Raw genomic sequence first — 24,286 nt, 5'->3', positions numbered from 1 at the left:
GAAAAGATAGGTGATATTATAAAATACAAAAGTCTGTCAGTATAAAGAATTATAGGGAAAGGAGGAGGAGGGAGGAAATTATAATGACAAGAATCAGAGTGGATCACACAGGACTGAATGGCACCTTGTTTTAATGGGGAAAAGTAATAGGGAAAACTGTGAGGTTAAAGAAAATGCGGAACATGTTGGCAGTTCGTGAAATGGTCACGTTATTTAATCTATTGATTCGTGTTCACGGGACGTTTTTCTCGTTTTTTACGTGGTGGCCAGCACGAAAATGTAAACTAATGTATTTCAATGGGAAGCATATTTCGTGAGCACAGCACGAATACGGGAGTAGTATGAAATGCCGAAAATCATCAGGTTGGGTCAAACAATACAGGACTTTCACCCCGGAGACCGGGGATTGTGGCCCGGCGTGTGGCGTTTTGTTTCCCGTTGTCTTCCTAATCCCAACCGTCCGTTATTGTCGCGCGTCCCCCGGCGTGTGAGGTGTCCTGTCCCCGTTGTGTTTTTCCTAAACCCAACCTCTGAATAGATGGTTCCCATTTCGTGCTGGCCACCACGAAAAAAAACGGGATAAACTTGTTGTCGTACACGAATCAATAGATTAAAAATAACGTGACAATTACACGAACTGCTGTGTATAGACCGTGCTGCATATTGTACTGCACATTGAATGAGGTGGAAAGACGGGTGTTTAAAGATAGGGTTCAGGAGGCAGGGCAGGAGTGGAATCTGACGGGCATACTGGGATCAGAAGGAGACGGAGAGGGGATAAGAATCACCAGGAAGGCACTAATTCTATTTTTAAAAGACACAGGGTTGATGAGTAGAATTTAAAATAGCCTGTGTAAAATTACACGATGTAACACACTCCTGTACAGTAGGAGGCGGTATGTACCTAAAAGTTTTTTGCAATCCGCCATTAAATAAGAGAAGAAGAAGTCGGTGAAGAAGACGAAAAGGAGAAGCAGAAGCAGCCACTGTTGTTTTTTGAATGGAAACTGAAAGCAATCTCGGGGCTCTTGACAAGGTGGGCAATTACTCGTAACCCTACATATAAAACATGTCATTATGGGTTATTACTACTTTGCCATGGTTATTACGTTTAAACTCAGTACGTTCATGGTTGACGTTTTGCTAACCGGTAGCTGGCTTCCCGCGTTATCGTTGTAAACAAGAAAGCTGCCTCAGCTGGACTAGTAACGTGATGTTAGCTTCCGTAGTTAGCTCCCTAACATCAATAAAGCCTTGACACAACCATGGACTGTTAATATTAATAAAAAAAACAAAACAAAAAAGTCTATGGACACAACCCAGGGACGGTGTGTGTGTTACTGCTATCAAGCCAATAATGGATAATAGATTTTTATTTTTTTATTTTTTTACCAAACAGTGGACGAAGAAATAGTATTGCTGTGCTAACGTTAGAGCTAGCTTCATTTATCAGCCGGTTCTGGTGTGTTTGTCAAGCTTGGCAGTAATTCATATATATATGTAACGTGTTGTGCCGCTCATAATTATTTGATTTAGTGACATTTGTGAAAACCAACCAATAATTGAGTATGCCAATTTATTTTAATAACAGCAGTTTATTAGATTGACTTTATGCTGAAATGAAAATGAAGAACTGGTAAAAGGACAAGCTGTCCGAACCAAATATAAGTGGTGATGAGCAAGCCAACAACAAAATTACCAAAGGATTCAGTGCCAGCTGTCCTTATAGTAAGGGCACATTTGTGTAAGTAACCCCTCTGAAACATAGCACACTTAACCTAGGTCTGTTTCCATGTCTGAGAAACCTAACAGTTACACATCAGACCAATGGTTGTGTACAGAAGATGTTAATAATGCATGTATGTATGCATCATCTACAGGCAACTCTGACCGAGTCTCTGATTTGAGCCAGAAGCAGAGCTGTGAGGAACAGCAGGTGTTGACCCATACGGAGGCAGGACGAGGACTGGTTCACCTGTGCGGAGAAGGATCAGAGAAAAAGAAGAAGGACAGGGAGAGGGCTGCAGATGGCAGGCTTTCTGGATAGCTTCCGCTGGCCAGAGTGTGAATGCATCGACTGGGGGGAGAGGAGGAACGCAGTGGCTTCTATTGTCTCTGGAGTTCTGGTCAGTGGCTGAATGACTGACAGAGACAGAAAACTTAACAACAGAAATATTGGAGTGTGACTGTCTCTGTGTGAGTGTATGCAGAGAGCAGCATTGTTAATATCATAGGTTGTTGCTTTTCCTGACTGCTATTTCCAAAACAATGTTGTGTCTTTAAAGGTGCCGTATTGTAAAAGTGAGATTTCCGTGTCTTTTTGGTTATAAAGCAAGTGGAGGTGCTGTATAAATACTGAACTACTAAATAATTGAAACGCTTAATTAACAAATGTATTCAGAAACTGTGCCTTTAAACGAGCCATCAGGACTAACTATACTATACAGGTAGGACGTGTCATTAAGCTAGGTTTACGGTAGCTGCGGGGTGTTCCCGGCATGAGGTGCGCGCGCCATAAAATGACGTCACCGCGGCTGTCGTTTCCAGCGTAAAGGTTCCGCATGCTGTCGCGGTGCGTGGTCGTGCACCTCTGAATTTTTGTGACTACGCCCGCTGTGCTTTCAGTTCAACACAGTCGGCTGGGAAGGCTGGCGGAGCAGCTTCGCCTCTACAAACTTCTGTGTGATTCTTCATGTACAGACCACAGGGAGTCAAACAGCTTTACATATGTGGTCAGAGAGAAGAAGAAGAAACATTTTGCTGGAGAGTGGGGAAAAACATGAGAGATCGTTTTGTCAAAGCTAAAAAAAACAGCTTCACGTAGGGCTGGACGATTTTGGCTAAAATCATAATCACGATTAATCGAACAAGTTACCTCGATTACAATTATTTAAAAAAAAATTTCTTTTCCTATACTGTAAATATGTTCACGGTTATTTTGTCTAATGAAAGAGTGCATAATCCTATCTTTGTGATTCTAAAATAAGGAAATAGCACACAGATAGCAATTAATGATTATTTATTAAATATTTCAAACAACTGAACTAAAATCTACAACAGTAGATTTTACAATGAAATAAAAATGTCTTATAAAAAAGTTATTTAAGTTTTAATGTAAAAAAAAAAAATTCCTAAAAATGTAGAAAATAAATAATAAATGTCCATCATAAGATTACGGGAACCTGTGGTTAACTGTCTTTTCGGAGTTAAATTCCACAAGCGTGTCCTGCGGCTCGCCGGCCGTCTCACACACACACACACACACACACACACACACGTCCACAGAGCTGCAGGCGAGGCGGGGTCTGTTCTGAGTATAATAAAGCCCCGTCTGTGTTGAGCAAAACATTACGTGAATTACTACGAGAATGGACGTGCATTTAATATAGGAAAAGTGCACAAGTATTAGCATCATTTGTTGTTGTTGTATGTGGCGCTAAGGTCTAGTGACGATGCTATAAAGACCGTTGCCGTGCTTGCGTTGCTCCCTTACCCCCCCCTATGCCATTTGGCCAGTGGGAATGCAAACGGGAAAAAAGATTTTGGGTGAGAGTAGTTCTTAGAACTGCTTAGAAGTGTACTTTTCCTCTAAAAAGTAAAAGTACTATCCGATCGGAAAGCACCTATGGTCGCAGACTGGACAGGGCGGAGTCATGTGACTACACACGTGGCGGCAGTAATATGTTTTAAGAGTACATTAACACACAGTGGGCGGCCGGGGAAATATTAATAGGATTAAAAGACCGAAATAACCGACTTGGTAAAATTACGTCGGTTATAGGCTCTGAATTTCAGTTACGATTATTTTTCGATTAATCATCCAGCCCTAGCTTCACGGGAAGAGTGTTCCTAACAGTGTTACAGACAGACAGTCATTTTGATTTGGAGATAAACGACAGTCACGTTTAATACTTAGAATAGATAAATGTAATGTTTCGCGGTACGTCAGTGTTTATCAGGGATGTTTTTACTACTGTTGCCAGGCAGCCTGATTTCCTTTACTTCAGCTTTCTTCTCTACTATTTCTTGCTTATGCACAGATTATTTTGTTTGTACGCCTCCTGGTGTTTCAGAGAGTAGTGCAACGAACAATGCGTTGAGCAGAAACGTCTCCGTGCATGCTCTTAGCGCGCGCCATCTACGGAGGCCCGCGCACGGTGTTGAGCGCGAGTATATCTGACGCTTTACAGTGTCGTTACAGTCATTCCCGGCTGCAATTACGGTGCAGAGAGCGCAGATGCAGAAGACCAAGAAATGCTGACCAATAAGAGCAGACTGTGCTTTTTCAAGGGGGTCTTAAAGAGACAGACGCTAAAAAGGAGCGTTTCAGACAGAGGGTGAATACAGGTATATTCAGACCTAGTATGAGACCTAGTATGAGAAAAATAATGTTTTTTTTTTTTCAACATTAAAGCATGTACACTGGGTTCTAGTACAAACCCAAAATAACAAGTATGAACCTGAAAATGAGAATGATGTGTGACCTCTAATATTGTCTCAGTTTCTTCCCCCAAGTCCTAAAAGGAGCTTTTAGGACTTTGCCATTTGTAATCCTCTGTCTTTCTGTATTCTCTCTGTCTTTGACACTAGCTTTTTCCAACATTACAATGTAAGAAGAGTCATGTAATGGATACTGCGTCTCAAGCATTCAGATACCTCAAATGTTAACCCTGTATTCTCTTTTCCCAGTTCTTCACAGGCTGGTGGATCATGATTGACGCAGCAGTGATGTATCCATCTCAGGAGCAGATGAACCATGCATTCCACACATGTGGCGTCTTCTCCACCATAGCATTCTTCATGTAAGTGCTGGACATTATAGGTTGAAAATCTGTCTATTTGGATATTCTTGAGTAATGTTCTGTATACCACTTATGTAAAATCAGCTAAATTTGTAGAATATTTGAATTTTTTTTTTTTATAGAAATTTAAATTGCAAACCCAACGTTTGTCAGAAAAATCGCAATAAGATATTGTCTTCAAAGCGTTCAGCCCTAATAATAATAATGTGTTTAACATGCACGTTTGCAGAGTTAAGAAGAGGATTTGCTTTGTATGTTTATGGGGGAAAATATTGTATGTTATAAAAACAAAACATATTATAGCATGTCCTGCCATAAGCCAAAATGCCTATAGTGAAAAGGTCTATTTCTCAGTGTAGTGAGGTACCAAGGCTACTAATAAACTGTAAATGTATCCACATATCGAAATAGAATACAAATCAAACAGGCCTACGTATTTAATTGGCTGCTTCAAGCATATTGTACTGGATCAAACCTGTGGTTCAAAGTGAAAGTGAGGAAAAGTACATCATCAAACAGAAGGCTCTGGAAAGTGAAAATAACAAAGGCTGTTGAACTTTGTTACGCCCAGTTATCTGGCTTATCAAGCTTTGCACACACACACACCCCCTCATGTCACATGTCCGTATTTCTCTATCAGCTCAATACTCAAAAGATACTACACTAACATCCTAACATCAACAAACCGCTACTCAAAAGAAGAGGTCGTAACAATTTCTACTGTTTAGTTTTGTGTTGTGAGATCTGTAAAGTGAGATCTGGGCACTGTCGTGATGGAGGGAAGATTACTATAGTTCACAAACTACACATACTACCCACATTGTATGACACAAAGCTGGTTGAAAATCCCTTTAGGCAACACTGAGAATATCTCTTAACATCACATAAAAGCATCTTTTTTTTCTGCAGTTCCAACATTAGAAAGTACTCAGGTCGACTGACTCTGTAGTGTAGAACAGTGAATATTTAGGACCTATTCCTATTTTGTTTAACTGCCTTGTTTGTCGTTGTCTTTATTTTAGGATAAATGCAGTTTCTAATGGCCAGGTGAGGGGAGACACATATGGAGAGGGCTGCCTTGGCAGGACAGGTGTGTTTCTCTAAATGTGTGTGTGTTTGTTCATCTATTTATGTATTCCAGTAAATGTGCTGCAGCTGACTGCTTTTTAGTACAATGAACGTAAAGCTACAGTGTGTAGTTTCTGCAGCCCCCATGAGGAATTCTAAGTAATGACAACAACACTGTTGGCGCGTCCACATGATACAAGCCTTCCGTGACCGTGCACTGCACAATGCGATAAATAATCATCAGTAATGTGGAAATAATGACTAAGTGGGCAAAGGCAAATAATAGAACAGTCTGGATAGTTCAGAAAATGACATCACTTTACTGTAATGCAGCCTTTAAAACCAGGACAAGACAACACTTATGTTATATTACGATTTTCAAAATTTAAGACAAAATCTAGCCTCATATATCAATGTCGATATAATATCAATATATTGCCCAGCCCTAATTTAACCCCTTTAGCTGCTGAAACTTCTGGCAAAGACGGGAAACGCCCAGAAACACCAGATGATACGTTAGAGAGCAATTGTAAATTACACAATGTCACAATTATACTCAGTAACGTAGCAGCATTTTTTTCTGCCACATAGCATCATTTTTTCATTAATTTGTTCATTTATACACTAAACAATTGAGACGACGGGAGCACGCCTCGACTCTAGAAAGACTCGTGATTTCGTTCCCATATTAGAAATTTGTCTGTGACAGGGGAATCGCTTGAAAAGTGGTTTGGTTTGAGGTCGGTTTAAGTTAATGACAATTTTCTATGAATACAAATGTATGGGACGGTTATATCATTAATTTGCAGGTTAATAGAGGCCGCAGTAGTCTACATTATAGCACATTGTTATAATAATCAATTTTATAATTGGACCATACACCCAGTTCTTACCAATACATGATTAAAAAGCAGTTTTTCCCAGACACATTTTTGTGTGTTGTGTGTGTGTGTGTGTGTGTGTGTGTGTGTGTGTGCGCACACACACACACAAAGCTGTCAGGGCCTATACTACGAAGCAAGGTCAACACGGCGGTGGTTATCAACTTGTTCAATCAACCCAGGTTTTCCCAATCTAGCGACGAGTGCCTTCATATAAAAGGGGCGGTGTTTGCACCATATGACCAATCACAAACATGGACAAGTCTACCCAGTAGAGTATTTTACACAAGAAGAGCAAACGATAATCCTACAGAAATATGAAGAACACAGACACGTAATACAGGCAAAAGGAATACAGTCGCTGCTGCTAAATCCAGGAACGAAAGCTGGCAAAAAATGGCAGACGCTGTAAATGTGTAAGTTACAAGGCTTATCAATATCACTGCCCCATCAGTCAGGCACAACAAGATGTGAACATAATAACACTTATGCATTCCACAACCCTGGCAGTGGTAAGCGATCGTGGGAGCAAATAAAAAATAAATATAAAAACATAATTCAAACCAATGTGTGTCGCATTGGCAACATACGGCTCAAGAAGATGCATACTTCTCTCCGCTGAAAATCTATATCTTTCATAAAGATACCCATCTGGGAATGTCAACGGGTTTTGTTGACAATGCCAACATAACCCGCTCCCGAGTAGGGTTTGGCATCGTTTTTATTTTAACAATTCTGATTCCAATTCCGATTCTTGAGTTGAAACGGGTCACATGCTTTTTTTCAACGTAAAATAAAGCCACACTAGAGCGCCACCTGGAAGTACGGTGGCCGCTACGGAAACCAAAACTTGTGCATGTAAAATCTGGATGATCCGATTTGAATCCAAATTTTCCCAACGATTCCAATGAAAATAAAAAAAATATTCCATTAGAATCGTAAATTTTGTAACGGTTCCATGTTGGAACCGGTTCTAGATGCCCAATCCTACTCCCTAGCAGGTTAGGTGTTCAGCATAAGTTACCATGACGATGTAACCCGGTAACAAGTGACCGGCCGTATTGATAAACAAAACCCTGGGTTGAACCTGAAGCTACCTCGGTAACCCCAAATCTTGCTTGGTAGTATAGGCCTCTGGTGTGGAGACTACCTGGTGAGCCAATGAAAGTGATTAGCGCGGCTATGCTTGCAGGAGCTCGTCTCTGGCTGTTTATCGGCTTCATGATGATGTTTGGCTCGCTCATCGCCTCCATCTGGATCCTGTTCGGTGGCTACGTGGTGCCAAGTGAGTGTCCCTCCACTTCAACACATTTATTACATTTTCTCCAACTATTCCTTCTTCACAACTTCTTCTGTCCCTGCTTATCTTTTTGTACTTCCATTGATACTTGTGTACCGGCCAAATATTTTATCTTTCAAAGTAACTTCAGCTTTCTGGATGATTCCATCAATATCAGACATTTAATGATTATACTCTATATATAAATACTGAACTTTTTGTCACATCAATGAATATCTATATTAGCTTTTTTAGAATTTGTAAGTAATGACTAAATGCATTTATAGAGCGCTTATCTCAGATAAAAATCAAAAAATGCTCTGCATAAAAAATAAGATGATACATATTAAAAACACAATACACAATTAAAAAATACAAAGTAATACATAAAAAAATAAAGTGCAGACGGGTCAATCAAAAGCCTGTGTAAGAGGTAAAGAGGTCTTACAAAAGACTACTTAGCCAATTTAGCACCCAGACAGCCAAGCAGGTAGTAAGTCAAACCTACTGGACCTACTGTGACAGTGAGCCAGTTAGACAGTGATGTGAAATCACAAAGAAACAAGCTGATGGATTATTCAGTACATGTACTTTATTATAAAATAATACAACATAAGCAATGTAAACAGAATGTTGTTTGGATCTACGTATCTCTTACTCTTGTAGCGACGGGGTGCCTTGTGCGGCTCCAGCCCCGAATCTTTTAGGGTTTTAAAATACCTTCAACTTTACATAATTTCCCCTCAGTCTCTCTGACTGGACCGGCAAATCAATGGAGCAAAAGTTTTTCCTTAAAAGATTAAGGATTTGGGCAAGGCAGCAGCGCAGCTGGGATGAGTGAGATTAGGGCCCTATCTATCAAAGCCCGATGCAAGTGTCTTTGCTAGTTTAAGACCGACCCAGTTGTTAATTTCCCGTCCAGCGCCCACGTTGTTTAAATAGCAAATGCATATGCGCCCATCTGTGGCCCATGGGCGTGCTGGTCTTACAGTTGTTTAGGTGCATTCTGGGCGTATTGCTATCTTGAGGCAGCGGGAAATGATCGCACCATTGACCAACAAAAACCTCAATTCAAAAAATCTAAAATCTAAAGTCAATAACGCAGCATTTTATTGTTATTTTAACAGCGCATTAGTAAAATGCTCCTAGGCTCGTGCACAGCGTGCGCACTATGCTTGTTACACACACACAGGGAAGCGCAGCAGCACACACACATGCAAAAGCAAATCCTCCATCATAATGGCAATGCTCCAAGGTCCAAACGCGCCTGGCTTTTAAAGGGAATGGGAGATGACTCTCCGATTGGTTTATTGTATGTTACGCCCAAAACAAACCTATGAATTCATTAAGACACTAAGTACAACCCTTTTGAACCATGCGCCCGGACCCTTTTTTCCGCTGTCAAACTAGCAAAAGTGGATTTGGACACGCCCTAAACGCACCTGTACCAGGTGCTTCACGCTGTGCGCTCAGATCGTTAAAATAGGGCCCTAAATGTCATTTTCTGGTGTCTTTGAGCACTCTGTATGGGATGCCAGTAACCACAAAATTGCAAGCAGTTATAACACAAACAATCATGCAAATCAGTAGTATCATCTGCGGCTGTGGCTCAGAAGGCAGAGCGGTCGTCTACCAAACAGAAGGTGTGTGGTTTTTTTGCTGGCCACTGCAGTCTACATGTCGAAGATTGCTGCAGATGGTGTGTGAATGTCATTGAATGTTTATCTGATGAGCAGGTGGCCCCTGTATGGCAGCCTCGGGCTCCAGGGAATCAATGTGTGTGTGTGTGAATGGTGAATGCTGCCTGTAGTGTAAAGTGATTTGAGTGCTCTCTCCTCGGAGAGACGGCATTTTCTCTCACTCAAAACATATCCTCTTCCATGTCCTAACACTTCTAACGCTAGTCTCTCTCTTGAGAGACTAAGCTTAGCACATTCAAACACATACTAATAGTAATAGTTAGAAATAGCAAGGGATAGCTAAGGATGTCTAAAAACAGAAGAAACCGCTCTTTCAGTAGACTACAGTCTACTTGTTTTTATCAGAATCAGAAATGGATTTATTGGACTCAGAATCAGAAATTATTCAAAACATGTATTCAATAAAATGGTTAGAAAAGATTAAAATAGAATAAAAATGATTTAATGGAAAAGCTAGACTAAACTGCCACTGCAAAAAGGCTAAAATATAAGTTATCAAAAACAGACTGTCTCTCACACAATGCCAATCCTAAGGAAAGAAAAAGACACACTTCCTCCTTCGTCACATGCTCTATTGTCTTATATACTACAACAGAGAAGGAGGTCTCTAAAACTAACCATCACGCTTAATATCATCACATATGGCCAACAAAACACACACAAACACATAATACAGTTTGAATGAATGCAAATGATTAGCGGCTGTCAGGCTAGAAGTTAGAGCATTTTACACTCACACACACACACACACACACACACACACACACACACACACACACACGCATCGAGATGTGAATACATACTTTAAAATTAGGGCTGCAGCTATCGATTATTTTAGTAATCGAGTATTCTACCGATTATTCCATCGATTAATCGAGTAATCGGATAAGAAATACTTTTGTTTTATTGAAGAGCAATAATATACAATAGTTTGGTTAAATTTTCGGAAAAAGCAACATTTTTATTGCCTACATTGCTTACAATATCATCTCTCCAAAAACTAAACATTTTAAGTGCCATATTACATTGTTTTTAAAGAAAACATTTTCTGAAATGCAATAACAACCTCAAACTAAGGCATACTGGTTTGGTGTAGTTTCATCATCCATACGACTCTGTGATTTACTTTTGTCAGGTCCTCTTCGTGGAATGGATAATTAAATTAGACTCAATATTTTCTGTTGAGATGCTGAAGCATTGACGTCGTGCTATTATTGTGGTACGCTAGTTGCATTTTGCAGTAGACACACTGTACAGAGTTTTCGTTTTAATTACGTTTGAACTGATTCCAAACTTTGGACACTTTCTGTGGTTTTCTCCAGCCTGTCTCTTCTCTTAGCCCCTCACTATTTACGCTCTCTTTCTTCATTTTGTAAACTGCGCCGTCAGTTTCATGACATGTGTCGCCAGCCCGGTGTGCGACAGCAGGGCTCCAGACTAACTTTTTGCCTTGGTTGCACTGGTGCACCACCACAAAATTTAGGTGCACCCAAATTTTTCCTCGCGTCGCCGTTAACACCACAATTTCAAGGTCACCTTTTTATCACGCTCCATATACATTCATATACATATTATGTAAATGATTTTAAACAAGAATAAGGAGTAGGTAAATATTTTTTTTATTTGAAGCACAATTATACTGTACTCAAAGTCTTGTAGCGGGTCCCCTCTTGCTGTCGCATGCCCCTCAGATGGCCAACACCTGTAATCTGGCCTTCTTCCCCTTTGGCCTTGGCTAAACCAGCTTTCCACACTCCCTAGCATCAAATCCTCCAAACTGCAACCCCACACACACACACACACACACACACACACACTGATTCTTATCAGATCTTCCACTAGTCCAGGACTAAAAATCATATCTCTGTATTTTTCGGCTGAATGGATACATATCTCTGTATTTTTTACAAAGTGAGCTAAATGTTCAGTTTTAAGTCAAAGCCACTTTTCACAAGCTCTTTTATTAAAACAGATTGTGATTAAAATAAAATGCAAAGACAGGGTTTCCTTCCCAGTTTGAAAATATACAGCTGCAACACATGTAAATTATCTGAAATAAATAGCCTAGGATATATTTAAAAAACATATCTCTGAGAAAGCTCCTTCACTTGTTTTCAACAACAATAACAGACTGATTAAAAGAGAAAGAGGACGCCCGGATAGCTCAGTAGTTCATATAGAGGTTTACTCCTCGACGCAGCGGCCCGGGTTTGACTCCGACCAACACAGGTCGAATGCGCTTTGGCGGGTCAGCGGCGTTACAAACGCCTTGTGTAAATGTCTGAATCATCACTGCGCTGCATTTTTATGAATTATGATAATGTGGCCATGGGTCACATCTCTCGCCCAGATCTAGCAGGCTCCATCTCACACGCTATTACTCAACGAACTGAAGTTACCGTAGTTCCATTCAATAACTTATTCTGTGTTTTTCGCCGTGGCGGCCGCAATAACAGCCATGTGTGAGTGAATGGGGGCGGGGCTGCGTGGAGAGTAAGAGGAGAGATCCAAACACAGGCACGGCTTTACAGAAGAAATGGGTCATGTAACGCAACATTAAACCATATCGATATAAACAATATCGCTTCGTTAGTGGAGAGGCAGCGGATGCGAGGACGTTAGGTGCACCAGTGCGATCTAGGAAAAATCTTAGTCGCACCCTTACAAATTTTGGTCGCACTCTAGAGCCCTGGACAGTAATAATCATCAGTGCGGAAACACCGTGAGCGATACGTTTGTAACATTGTTTAAACGAAGCTTCGAGGCAAATCATTTAGCATCGAGGATTTTTAGTAATCTAATTATTTGAGTTACTCGAGGAATCGCTTCAGCCCTAAACGCTAGCTAGCCAGCTTGATTGGCAGAACGATAAACAAGACTGTGTGAGGTTAAAAGTTCAGACAGTCAATCAAAAGGGGCAGATGAGACGTTTGCTGTCATCACACTCTTCCTGGGGTCTCTCTGCTCGGGACATTCTAAAACGCTTAACGTGAAAAAGCTTAACGTGGTATATTGTACCTAAACAACAATCAATCATCACCAAATTTCTCATGGCCATATCTTGTCATGAACACGTAAGCCTGTCAAAAAAACTAAACCGAAATCCAACGATTATAGAAGTTATCTCACATTCACGTTTTCTCTTCATTGACGCCTATGGCGAGGAAAAAGCTTAACGTGGTTTAATGTACCTAAACAACGATCAATCATCACCAAAATTCTCTCTCATATTGTTCCTCATAACCACGAAAACTGTCAAAAAATCGAACCCAAAGTCCAAATATTATGGACGTTAGCTGACATTAAGCGTTTCTGCTTCATTAAGGGATATTGTAAGGAAAAAGTTTCTCTACTATTTAAGAAACATTTTAAGATGAGCGAAATAGAGACACACATGACAAGATATGGCCATGAGAATTTTGGTGATGATTGATCGTTGTTTAGGTACATTAAACCATGATAAGCTTTTTCTGATTTGTATAGGTGAATCTTCTTTACACCCCTAACATGCATAGATCCCGATTTGCCAGCATTATAGAAGATTTCAGCAGGTAAAGCTAACTTGAGTATCTCACTTTTTTCTAACCTTCTTTCTATCTTGATGCTGAGAAATGAGGCCTGTGCACTGCACTCCATCATGTCTGATGACCTTTCTCTTATTACACTGACAAAATGTTATATCCTCTCTGGCCTGGGCAAAAGACAGCTTTCACCTTTTACGCCAGTCGCTAGCTTGAAAAATCACATTTCCTGGCTCAGACTGGAGGTAATTGTCGGCTTGTTCTCCCACAGCAACGTTACGTGTTGTCTTGTGGTGTGAGGGTGCTTCATGGCAAGGCAGCAGAATGGCTCAATGTAATGAAGTTCAAATTTAAAAAAGCACTTGTCCGGTCACTTCGTGGATTAAGTACAGAATCACATATGAGGCACTACAGCAGCACTGTCAGCTCATTAACATACAGAAAGAGTAAAGGTAATTTGAGCCATCACTTCATTCAAACAAGTACAAGTTATCGCCATGTGCACAAGATTAAATCAGTGATCAGTGGACAGCAGGACACAGGGAGAGGAAACAAATTAAAGGAAAAAGGTGGAGATATAACAAAGCTGATGCTTCCATACAGGGCACAAGTGCTCACTGACAGCCTTTAATAGGGTTGAGAATCACCAGACAATACTTAATGTCACGATACGATGTTATTGCAATTTTAGACATTTTCGCAATTTATGGATGTGTTTTATGTTTTAGCTAAAAAGATACATTTCATCTCACTTTCAGCTTCAATTCTGACATTTGTTTATCTCTCTTCAATTTTCCATATATTGGACTGAAATAGCAAATGATTTTATTATTATAGTACCAAAAAGTTAAAAATAATAAAAGTTAGATACTTTTGTATCACCCTGGTAGCTCACCTGGTTGAGCGTGTGCCCCATGTACTAAGGCTCAGTCCTTACTGCAGAGGCTCGGGTTCAATTCCGCCCCGGGCCCTTTGCTGCATGTCATCTCGCTCTTTCTCCCACTCTCCCATCTTCAGCTATCCTATCCATCAAAAGCCAAAAAACCCCAAAGTACCCAGGAGTATGAAAATGAATGTAGATGACTATAGAGGACTGGAGAGGTCTTCATTGGGCCACAAATATGGGTCCAATCTGAAACAGACCAGGGCCCATCCCTGATTTGCATGAATTCATTTTTTGAATCGGTCCTCTCCTCACTCAGGAGGAGTGAGAACAGTCACCCTGCACAGTAAACTTATCTCAGCTGCTTGTATATGCTGCCTCATTCATTCCGTCAATACTCAGAGCTCAGTCTCACACAGTAGATACGTGTTGGAACAAAGATTGTCCTGTTAATATAAAGCTTTGCTCTATTGCACAGCTCTGTCCCATCTTCACCTTCTGATAAAAGTTCCAACAATTTAGGCTGAACAAACTGCTGCCTATTTGTGAAGAGAATCTCAGAAGGGAATAGAGTTGATAAAGGTCCAAAGTCCCTGGCAGATGCTTTGGGAATAGTCTAAAGTAAAGTATTGACCTGGGGAGACATTAAGATTCATCCCTGCTTTGGCTGTGATTCTTACAAATAACCTACAAAAACTGATTAAAGGTGCATGGCATTTACTTCGGCCAATGGAAGACCTATGTGTTTGTCCTTATGAACAATTTGTGAAGCCAAATACATTTATCAGATTTGACTGACATGCACGGAGCAAGAGAGTGACTTGACAAATTACTATTTTTTCCAAAAGTTTTTGTTCCGTCTGCAAGGGAACAGAAAGACAACTTGATATATAATTGGCCTAGCAAGAGCGTATGGCTAACACATCACCAGACTACTGTCTCCTTGCACATCCTGCTTGAAAGGTGCTCAGTTCTCTTCATTGACCGTCATCATTTGGCTCCCAGTAGCCACTACATCCACAAGCAGTAACGCTGCTGTGACAGGCTTTGTTCCTGCTTTTGTCACGGTTAGGAGAGCAGGAAGCAGGGGAAGGACCCAAATGCAGATGAGCACAGGCAAGTTAAGAGGACTTTACATGGCCAGGGGGAAGTGAGCTGCAGACACGGACAGAAAGCCTGACCAGACAAAACATCACGAGACGAGACCGCCCTGTCCGCACTGTCATTAAATTAAGGTCACTTTTAATTTCAAGGAACACATTAGTTATGCTGATGCTTTGTAATTTGAGTCAAACTATTCACTGATGTCAGTCAGTGATATTTTAAAATTAGCAAACCTTATCATATGCACATCAAGACTCTCATCAAGATAAGCTTTTTAACTGTATACATTTTAATATTAATAATAGATTACATTTGTTAATGTCAAAGGAAAGGGGGTCACTCATAGTGAAGAACCTGCAGGGAAAGACTGCAGTCCCTCTCAGCTGGAGAGTTTACAGCTCATTCATTTGGTTTTCCGATCCCAGACTTTACTGTTTAGGTTCAGTCTCACAGCTCTCTCCAGCCTTGTTTCCAGCCACAGCTGTTATGTTTAGCATAAAGCAGCTAAAGAGCCAACTATTTCTCTCAGGGCTGACTTAGCTGTGGCCACTTTAATGCCGATCAATTTGGACACAATCTTTCACAATGGTCATGCATCTTTCCCTGTTATTTTAGTCTTCCACCAAAAGTATGCCCCCAAAACACAGCTTCACCCCCGAGGTGGGTAATTGCAATTCCATTGTTTGGCCATTATTTTCAATTTGCTTCAAATGTTGAGGTTGTTTCTTGCTTCTACAATCGACAGGGAATAGTGAGCGAACAAGGGAACGGTTTCGAACGCAGCTACTGAGAGAGAGAGGGAAAGGATAAGCAGAGGTGGAGGACGTGACATCTGTGTAACAAACCATCTGGCCCATCTAACCCTAAGCTCAACTTATTCTGAAAATAACAACATACTGGCCAAGACATGTAGTGACTCTTCTAAAAGCCTGTAACAAAGAAAGAAACAAGTGAGCAACAAAGAGTAGGGTTCAAATACTGTACGTTCAAAGAGTTATTGCATCCAAAGGATCAGGATCCGTTCTATGATTTCATATCAGGCTTGAAATGTGCCCCCTCTTATCAAAATAGAAGCAGCTTGGGAGCAAGCTTCTCACCTTCTCCTACAACATATGGGATGACATTCTCAAGATTGTCCACCCGGGTGCATTGTATTTGTGTTTGTCACTCTTTAAAGTGCCCATATTATGAAAAAATCACTTTTTCTGGGATTTGGGGTGTTCTTTTGTGTCTCTGGTGCTTCCACACACATACAAACTTTGAAAAAAATCCATCCATGCTGTTTAGAGTGAGATGCCTGCCTTCAGTCTCTGGGTGAGCTGTTCAAAATCGGCACGGCTTGTGATGTCACAAGCCGAAACGAGCAGGCTAACCGCAACCATTAGTTCGTAGCGTTAGCGTTAGCATGCTACCTTATTCTCAATAGCGAAGCACTGCTACAACACACACAAGTTCACCATAATCTACAAAAGAACTACTTCCATGTGCACCCTCATTTAAAAGTCTCCCAGCTAATCCTGACTTGTAACTGACCAAAGTTGTAGAAACAGCCTTTCTTTTACTGTCTATGGAGCTAGCTAGCTGACATGATCTACATCTGAGCTACTGGGCATGTGCGAGTGCAATCAAAGATAGTACAGAAGAAGAAGAAGAAAAGAGGTCTCACTCTGTAGCTAAAACAGAGACCAGCTGAAAAGAGGATCTGCAGCAGTGAGAGAGAGCGGTGCAGTACAACACAAATATGGTGTTTTTTGAAAATTAAACCATGTAAACCTATTCTGGTACAACCTTAAAATACAATATGAACCTGAAAATGAGCATAATATGGCTGCTTTAAGTCAATTTAAAATAGTTTACAGAGCCCACATCCCTAAAGAGAAATGATGTAAACCGGACCCTGAGGTCAAGCCCAGATGTGATTAAAGTAAGGGAGCCACTGCATCACTGATGTCATGGCTGTGCCCCAGCTTAGAAACATTCTAGATGGATGTATTTCAAACACTCTCTCAGACTCTGAACCCCCCAGCAGCCCTGTTTGGGGTTGCCGATGAGGATCTGAGCGCAACTTCACATAAGGCTCTGTGTAGGAGCCACATATTGGATGTTGTTTATGGTCTCATTTATATTATTTATTGATTAGTACATTGTGCACTTATATTGTAGGTGGTCGGCGTTTTCATCATGGTTTGAGCGGAAGTGATAACATTGGTTTGCTTCACCTGTTCACCTGGGGTTTTTGGGCTTTGACAGAGAGGGGGTGAGACTGGGAGCCAACACTTTCTGTTGACTAATGTTGGCTGTAAGCAGTCCAACAAATTGCTGCCGCGAGGGACTAAACACTGAGAGATGCATAAACACACTGTGACGAGCTCAAAGATTGTATGTAATGATTTATTCCTCTCCTTCCACACGTAAAATACAATTAGTGCCACACTTAACGCAATTATTTCTATTCACAGGGTAACTTTACTTTACTTTACCGCAGTGCTAATTGTATTTTACGTGTGGAAGAAGAGGAATAAATCATTGCAATACAATCTTGAGCAGTGTGTTTATGCATCTCTCAGTGTTTAGTCCCTCGCGGCAGCAATTTGTTGGACTGCTTACAGCCACAACACTCTTCTAGCTAGAGGTGCAGTTTTGCTGAGACACATGCACACATTCTGGGACATAATGCAGTTACAGTAGGTCACATCAAATTGCCCTTACAAAATCAGTACTGGCACAAACTACAGTACAGGTGTACTGTGGGATGCTGTCTTTTTTTTTTTTTTTTTTTACCAAAGGCCACATGGAGAACTTTTCTTTTGTAACACAAGAGGAACCCTTACTCAAAACGTCATCTTCTATTTTCAATGTAAATAAAAAAAGAAATAATCCATTATCAATAAATCACCATTAAAACAAATATTAGTTAAGTCACCATTAACCAAAGTGGCAACCTGAGAGAAATAAGGTACTGTGATATACAGTAGAACACTTGGCATTTAGAATTGGTCAAATCAAATTACCCCTACAAAAACATGCGGGCATAATAATTTTAAAGATATAATAAAAATGTACTCAAGTACTCCTAGATGTAACTATAGCTTAATTGCCCATTTTATAAATGTTATCCAAGCTCAGTATAGTTACTTATTTTTGTAATCAAAATATCCTGATTACATGTAATCTGTTAACACCCCAGTGAGAGATTGGTGGCGGTGATGATTCATCCATGAAGTTTTGAGTACAAATGTGTTCTAAAGTACAGCTAAAGATAATATGAGGCTTCAGCAGTCCCAAGTTACACTAATGATTTGGCTTCTTCTCCCTGGTAGTTGTGTGTAGGTTTATTGCCTTGGTACCTACATCAACAAGGTCTTTACTCAACGTCATCCTGCTGGCTTTTTCTGAAGCTGTGAGCCTACACACTACAGTCTTTTCTTTGAGCTTTCAACCGCATCTCACAAACTGCCACTGGCACGCTCAAAGACTACCAGGACGTGTCCCTCTGCCCTGGCTCAGCAAGGAAACACTGTCCAGGGGAAACACAAAAAGACTGTAACTTTAGAAGGCACCAACTTGTTTTGACTGCTGAAGCCTCATATTAGCTTTAGCTGAACTTTAGATCAACTTTAGAAGACTCTGGATTTTAGTAGTTACATACCAACCAGACGGCCGACTGTCGGCAGAAAAGGCAGTTGGACTGATCAGTCTCCCCGAGTTGGTCAAAAATGTGCCTCGGAACACACCAAAGCAACGAGACGTAATACGTCTCCATAACAGCAGGCGGTGCTAATCTGTATCGTTGCCCAAAAATGAAAACCGGCAGCTGATTGGACGAATGCGTCACGTGGGTCTGGTTTCTCCGGAAATTCACAGCCAGACTGTCATGGCGGCTTGTTCAGAATACGATCTCATATTGTACTAAAATAGTTCATCAAAACGTGTTTCTGAAAACATTTTAAGAGAGAAATAGGCCATGCAGTTGCTGAATCTGTCTTCATTTCAGATCAACAAAGGTCAGTTTAAAAGATTTTCGTCAGATTTTGAGAGACTTAGTCACGTCAAAGATACCTTCGGTTATCTAGTGACTTACCTTTTCCCATAAGACGTATTCAACAGGAGCTAAATGCTCAGTCACGCAGACAGAACAGGGTCATCTTTCATCTCTGCCTTAAAGGACTACATTTACACACACACACACACGAGCATCCGTTTCAAAATCCCTTTGCTTACTGTTACTGTTGTGTTATTGACTGTGTGCTTTTGTTTTGTTAAATTCCTAGAGAAAGAAGTGGCACCCGGGCTGGCTGTGTTCTTTCAGAACGGCTTCATCTTTTTTAGGTGAGTATAACCAGAAACTGGACTAAAACCAACTTAGTAAGCAGTATTCAAATATTAAAACATCGCCTGTCTGTAGCCAATTTTTTCCATTTGCATTTTAAGCAACTTGTATTAAGTATCCCAATATTGGACACTAAAAGTCTACCCAATGAAACTGCACTCTCTCAAATCGTCATGGGAAAAATACCTTGGTAACAGCTTCAGAATTTCAATGTGGATACATTTTCGATTAATCGTCCAGCCCTAGGTCCAAGCTGACAAATCACCGTTTCTCCTATATATATATATATATATATATATATATATATATATATATATATATATATATATATATATATATATATATATATATATAGCTGACAAATCACAGTTTCTCCTATATATATATTAGGGGTGGAACGGTACACTGAAGTCACGGTTTGGTTCATACCTCAGTTCAGACATCACGGTTTGGTTCGGTACAATGGAGGGAAAAGCATAACAAAAATGCAGAAGGCAATTTTTTTTATTGTGCATGTCTCAGGCTGTACCACCTAGTGTCATCCAGTCTCTCACCTGAGCTAGCTGTCTCAGGCTGTACCACCTAGTGTCATCCAGTCTCTCACCTGAGCTAGCTGTCTCAGGCTGTACCACCTAGTGTCCTACAGTCTGTCTCCTGAGCTAGCTGTCTCAGGCTGTACCACCTAGTGTCCTACAGTCTGTCTCCTGAGCTAGCTGCAACAGCCTGAAGTGTATAAAGTAAGATGTAAACAGTAAACAATAAGTAGGCTACCCCACATCATCTCCAGACTCCATCTGGAACTTGTAAACAAAATAAGACAATCAGCTAGTAGTGTGATATGGGAGACAAGCGCTGCTCTCGTATGTGAATGCACAGAGCAGGGGTGTTAAAAGAGCAGCTTCGGTTACACAGAGCAGTTGGTGAATTGTGGCGTTAGCTTCACACGCTAACAGCGGAGCTAGCAGCAAACAGCGGAGCTAACGGCAGAGCTAAAAGCGGCGCAGACAGCGAAGCAAACAGCGAAGCAAATGGGCCTGGAAGCCATTTGTGGTCGAGGCAAGAAGGGATCCAGCTACAGTACATCCGTGTTTGGTTGTATATGGAAGGGACTAGTTTGCTTCGTGTGGACTCACTGGACCGACCATAGACAGTATATAAGAAGGGACCGACTCGATATGTAGGCGGAGCTTGGGAGCTTCAGAGCTAAGGCGGGGCTACAGATTAGGTGTCCCTAAGAAACGCGTATGTAACAGTAGTTCCACATTACATTAATTCATTTGCACGCAAGTTTTATTTATTTTTATACCGTGTATTCTCCGTGTAAATTCATGTACCGAACCGAGACACCCGTACCATTTTGGTTCAATACGAATACATGTACAGTTCCACCCATAATATATATATATATAAATAAACAGGGTACTGCAGTTACTATAGTAACCTGTTTTCTTGTTCAAGCACACTAACAGCCCAGCACTTCCTCTGAAGCTCTTATCCTGATTGATTTTTTCTGTTGTTTGTGCTGCAGAGATGTGTCCTAATGTACTGTTCTTCCTCTCTCTCTCTCTCTCTCTCTCTCTCTCTCTCTCTCTCTCTCTCTCTCTCTCTCTCCAGCACTCTGATCTACAAGTTCGGCCGGACTGAAGATTTATGGGGTTAGAGGGTCTGTCTTATTACCGACTCTCTCTCTCTCTCTCTCTCTCTCTCTCTCTCTCTCTCTCTCTCTCTCTCTCTCTCTCTCACCAACACACACACATCGGGCATATAGTGTGTTGTAGATATTTTTAATAGTTCTGCATCCCTTTTCATGTGTTTCCTAATGTGAAAATAGTTTTTCTGTCCTTGCCTTGGATACATTTGCGTACTTTGGTTTTGCTCATACTATCTGTTATAAATGAGGGAATTCCTTTGTTTGTTATCGAGGACTAAGAAGCCAGGTCCATGTCACTGTTATTGTATCTCAGAGGCATCTTAAGTGTCATGTGTCAACTCATGTCAGCATTTGTTCAGTGTGTTGAGGGTTACAGTGTAAGTTCACTGTAGTGAACAGAAAGGGAAAACAGCATTTGTTTTGGGACAGACTGATTTGAATGATAGAAGTACATTCTGAAGTGGATGTGAGGCTTCTTAACACACAGGGAACCATGCTGTCTCTACTTATTTTTATTATAATGTATTTCAGATGATATGAGTTTTTTTTTTTTTTCATGGGTCTTATTCATATTGGGGTCAGTTTCTAGTTGACAGATTAGTCTCGGTCGTTGTGTCTCAGGAGGAAGTGTGTTTTTTTACATTGTCTGTTTTGTCCTCTTGTACTTTGTCCTGAAACTGATAATCACCTACCAGAACATGTCGTGTTAAGTGAAATGCAAGTATTCTGATTGTTTTTGGTAGCATTTTCAGTTTTTAAGTATAGAACAAATCTTGTGAAGTCAGACTGCTGTAGGAACAGCATTAAAGGACTTGTAATGGACTAATTTACACTAATTGCTACAATATCACATATAGACATGTGCATCAGACAATTTTTCAACGTAATAAGATGGACTTTTACTCTAAAGCTTGTAAGGTGGAGTAAAAATACGATGGAAAAATTAGGGGATTTGGAATTTTGTTATTTCCCATCTTCCCTTCAACTTTTTTTTAATCATTTTTGTATCTTATCAAGAGCTTAAAATGTGAAAAATAAAGACAATTTTTAATTGGAGAATGCTGTCCAAAAGCCAAAGTTGCCAGACCGTACTCAAGCGCTGACCCACAGATTTAAATGGGCAGAGGCAGATCAGCTGACCTGAGTCCTAATCAAAGTCTGTGAAGGGAAGAGGTCGGGATGGATGGGTCAAACAAACAGGACTTTTACCCAGGAGACCGCTGTTCATGTCCTGTACAAAACCAAAAAGATGTATAACACAATAAAGGAAAGGGAAAAAGCAAAAAAGTATCTCACTAAACGTGAGATAAATTACCTATAAGATTGACCTTATCCTAGATTAATTATAAATCTATAAATGTATTCTTCTGTAGCACTAGAGTGTACAGTTTTTAAAGTACTGTTTTTGGAAGGAGTAAAAAAGAATTTACCAGATCAAATACAGTGGCTACTCTATAGACTTAAGAGGAAACCCAGACGCAGTATATTTGTGGACTTTCATTTCATTTTTTGTCTTCTCTGTAAAGCACTTTGAGTTGCATTTTATGTATGAAAGGTGCTATATAAATAAAATGTATTGTTTATTTGAATGTACTGCATTAGGGCTTTTGTTGTGAGTTGAATGTGAAGCACACCATGGCTATATGCTGTCAGTTGGTATTGAGCCCAATGCATCTGTGTGTTTTCTCAATTGTAATATATTTACAATGAACTGTCGTAACAAAAGGACAGGCTCTCTCAGGCAGTCACCTTCATTTGTATTTCTTGTCAGCCCTTCATCATGACCTATTGAAACGCTGACTTTACAAACCCTATAAATTTCTATACAGTATTAGTTTATTTTAAATAGCGTGTTCACTGCTTACAGCTGGAGCTGCACATTGTTGATCTACAGAATGACTTTGAAATGTTTTCTACTAGTAAGGAAAATGTATTGAAGTTACCAAAAAAATTGTTATTTTACACACTGTATATGTATTTCCTTGCCGGCAGGATATAATTATGTGAAATATTTAATAAAAATGTCACATATTGCGGTGCACAGGTCTCACATTCAGGTTGGGAGTCCAGGCATTAATTAACCTTTGGTAACCGGATGCCTACGGTAGTGCTGTAGGTGTGTGGTAGTGATGTATGAGTTTGTTTGAAGTTCTAAATGAATGTGTCAGTATTAAAGGAACACGCCGACTTATTGGGACTTTAGCTTATTCACCGTATCCCCCAGAGTTAGACAAGTCCATACATACCCTTCTCATCTCCGTGCGTGTTGTAACTCTGTCTGACGCCCCCAGTATTAGCTTAGCCTAGCACAGATCATGCAGCTAACTGGTTTCAAGCCGACTGCTCCAAATAAGTGACAAAATAACGCCAACATGTTCCTATTTACATGTTGTGATTTGTATAGTCACAGGGTGTACAAATAATAAGGTCACATGAGACAGCCATATTCTAACCGTATACTAAATGGGATCTATATTCTCAGAAAGTGGAAGCACTGCTACTTGGGCGGAGTGATTAGCGCAACACCGAAAAGCACAGTTACTTCCGTCAACAAAAACCAATGTGAATAGCTAGTTAGTAGCGAACGTGACTGGTGATCATGGCATTATTTGTACACCCTGTGACTATACAAATCACAACATGTAAATAGGAACATGTTTGCGTTATTTTGTCACTTATTTGGAGCAGTCGGCTAGTTGGAACCAGTTACCTGCGTGATCTGTGCTAGGCTAAGCTAATGCTGGGGGCGTCAGACAGAGTTACAGCACGCACGGAGATGAGAAGGGTATGTATGGACTTGTCTAACTCTGGGGGTTATGGTGAATAAGCTAAAGTGCCAATAAGTTAGTGAGGCTTAGCTTAGCTTGTTGCTAGGGTTATTTGTGTAACCACCAACAAACGACAACCAAAACCAAGACAAAAGGCTTCTCATAAGTATAAAAGGAAGCATTTTATAAATCTCAATTGAAGCATTTCATTTTGAAATGTTCACATTAAACATGGTCATTTAATCCATTGTTAATATAAAGGTATTAACTGGTGCAGCTTTAAAATAAGTTTAGAACAA

General features: G+C 40.4%; 1 protein-coding gene and 1 long non-coding RNA gene across 8 annotated transcripts; one reads left to right on the top strand and one right to left on the bottom strand.

The window, feature by feature from the left end:
* The first annotated feature begins 861 nt into the window (after positions 1-861).
* Positions 862-22,275, top strand: LOC116043194 (transmembrane protein 50B). 7 transcript variants are annotated; one of them, XM_036003827.1, is made up of 8 exons: positions 862-1,036; positions 1,881-2,126; positions 4,690-4,802; positions 5,825-5,892; positions 7,944-8,036; positions 19,510-19,567; positions 21,183-21,244; positions 21,285-22,275. In XM_036003827.1, the coding sequence occupies exons 2-7, from the start codon at positions 2,028-2,030 to the stop codon at positions 21,226-21,228; spliced, it is 477 nt and encodes a 158-aa protein (XP_035859720.1). In that variant the 5' UTR covers positions 862-1,036; positions 1,881-2,027; the 3' UTR covers positions 21,229-21,244; positions 21,285-22,275. The 7 variants fall into 7 exon arrangements, with proteins under 7 accessions (XP_035859720.1, XP_031145571.1, XP_031145570.1 ...); XM_031289711.2 differs by having other exon boundaries at positions 21,183-21,266; positions 21,311-22,275; XM_031289710.2 differs by having other exon boundaries at positions 21,183-21,272; positions 21,311-22,275.
* LOC116043198 lies at positions 14,025-23,021 on the bottom strand. Its single transcript, XR_004103420.2, has 4 exons — positions 22,606-23,021; positions 21,908-22,553; positions 16,439-16,443; positions 14,025-14,036 (listed from the first exon to the last, which is right to left on the bottom strand). It is a non-coding gene; the product is annotated as an uncharacterized LOC116043198 (long non-coding RNA).
* Between the last annotated feature and the right edge of the window lie 1,265 nt (positions 23,022-24,286).

Source organism: Sander lucioperca, chromosome 8, assembly GCF_008315115.2.
Source record: "Sander lucioperca isolate FBNREF2018 chromosome 8, SLUC_FBN_1.2, whole genome shotgun sequence".
NCBI lineage: Eukaryota > Metazoa > Chordata > Actinopteri > Perciformes > Percidae > Sander > Sander lucioperca.
This window is presented reverse-complemented; position numbering and strand designations above follow the sequence as displayed.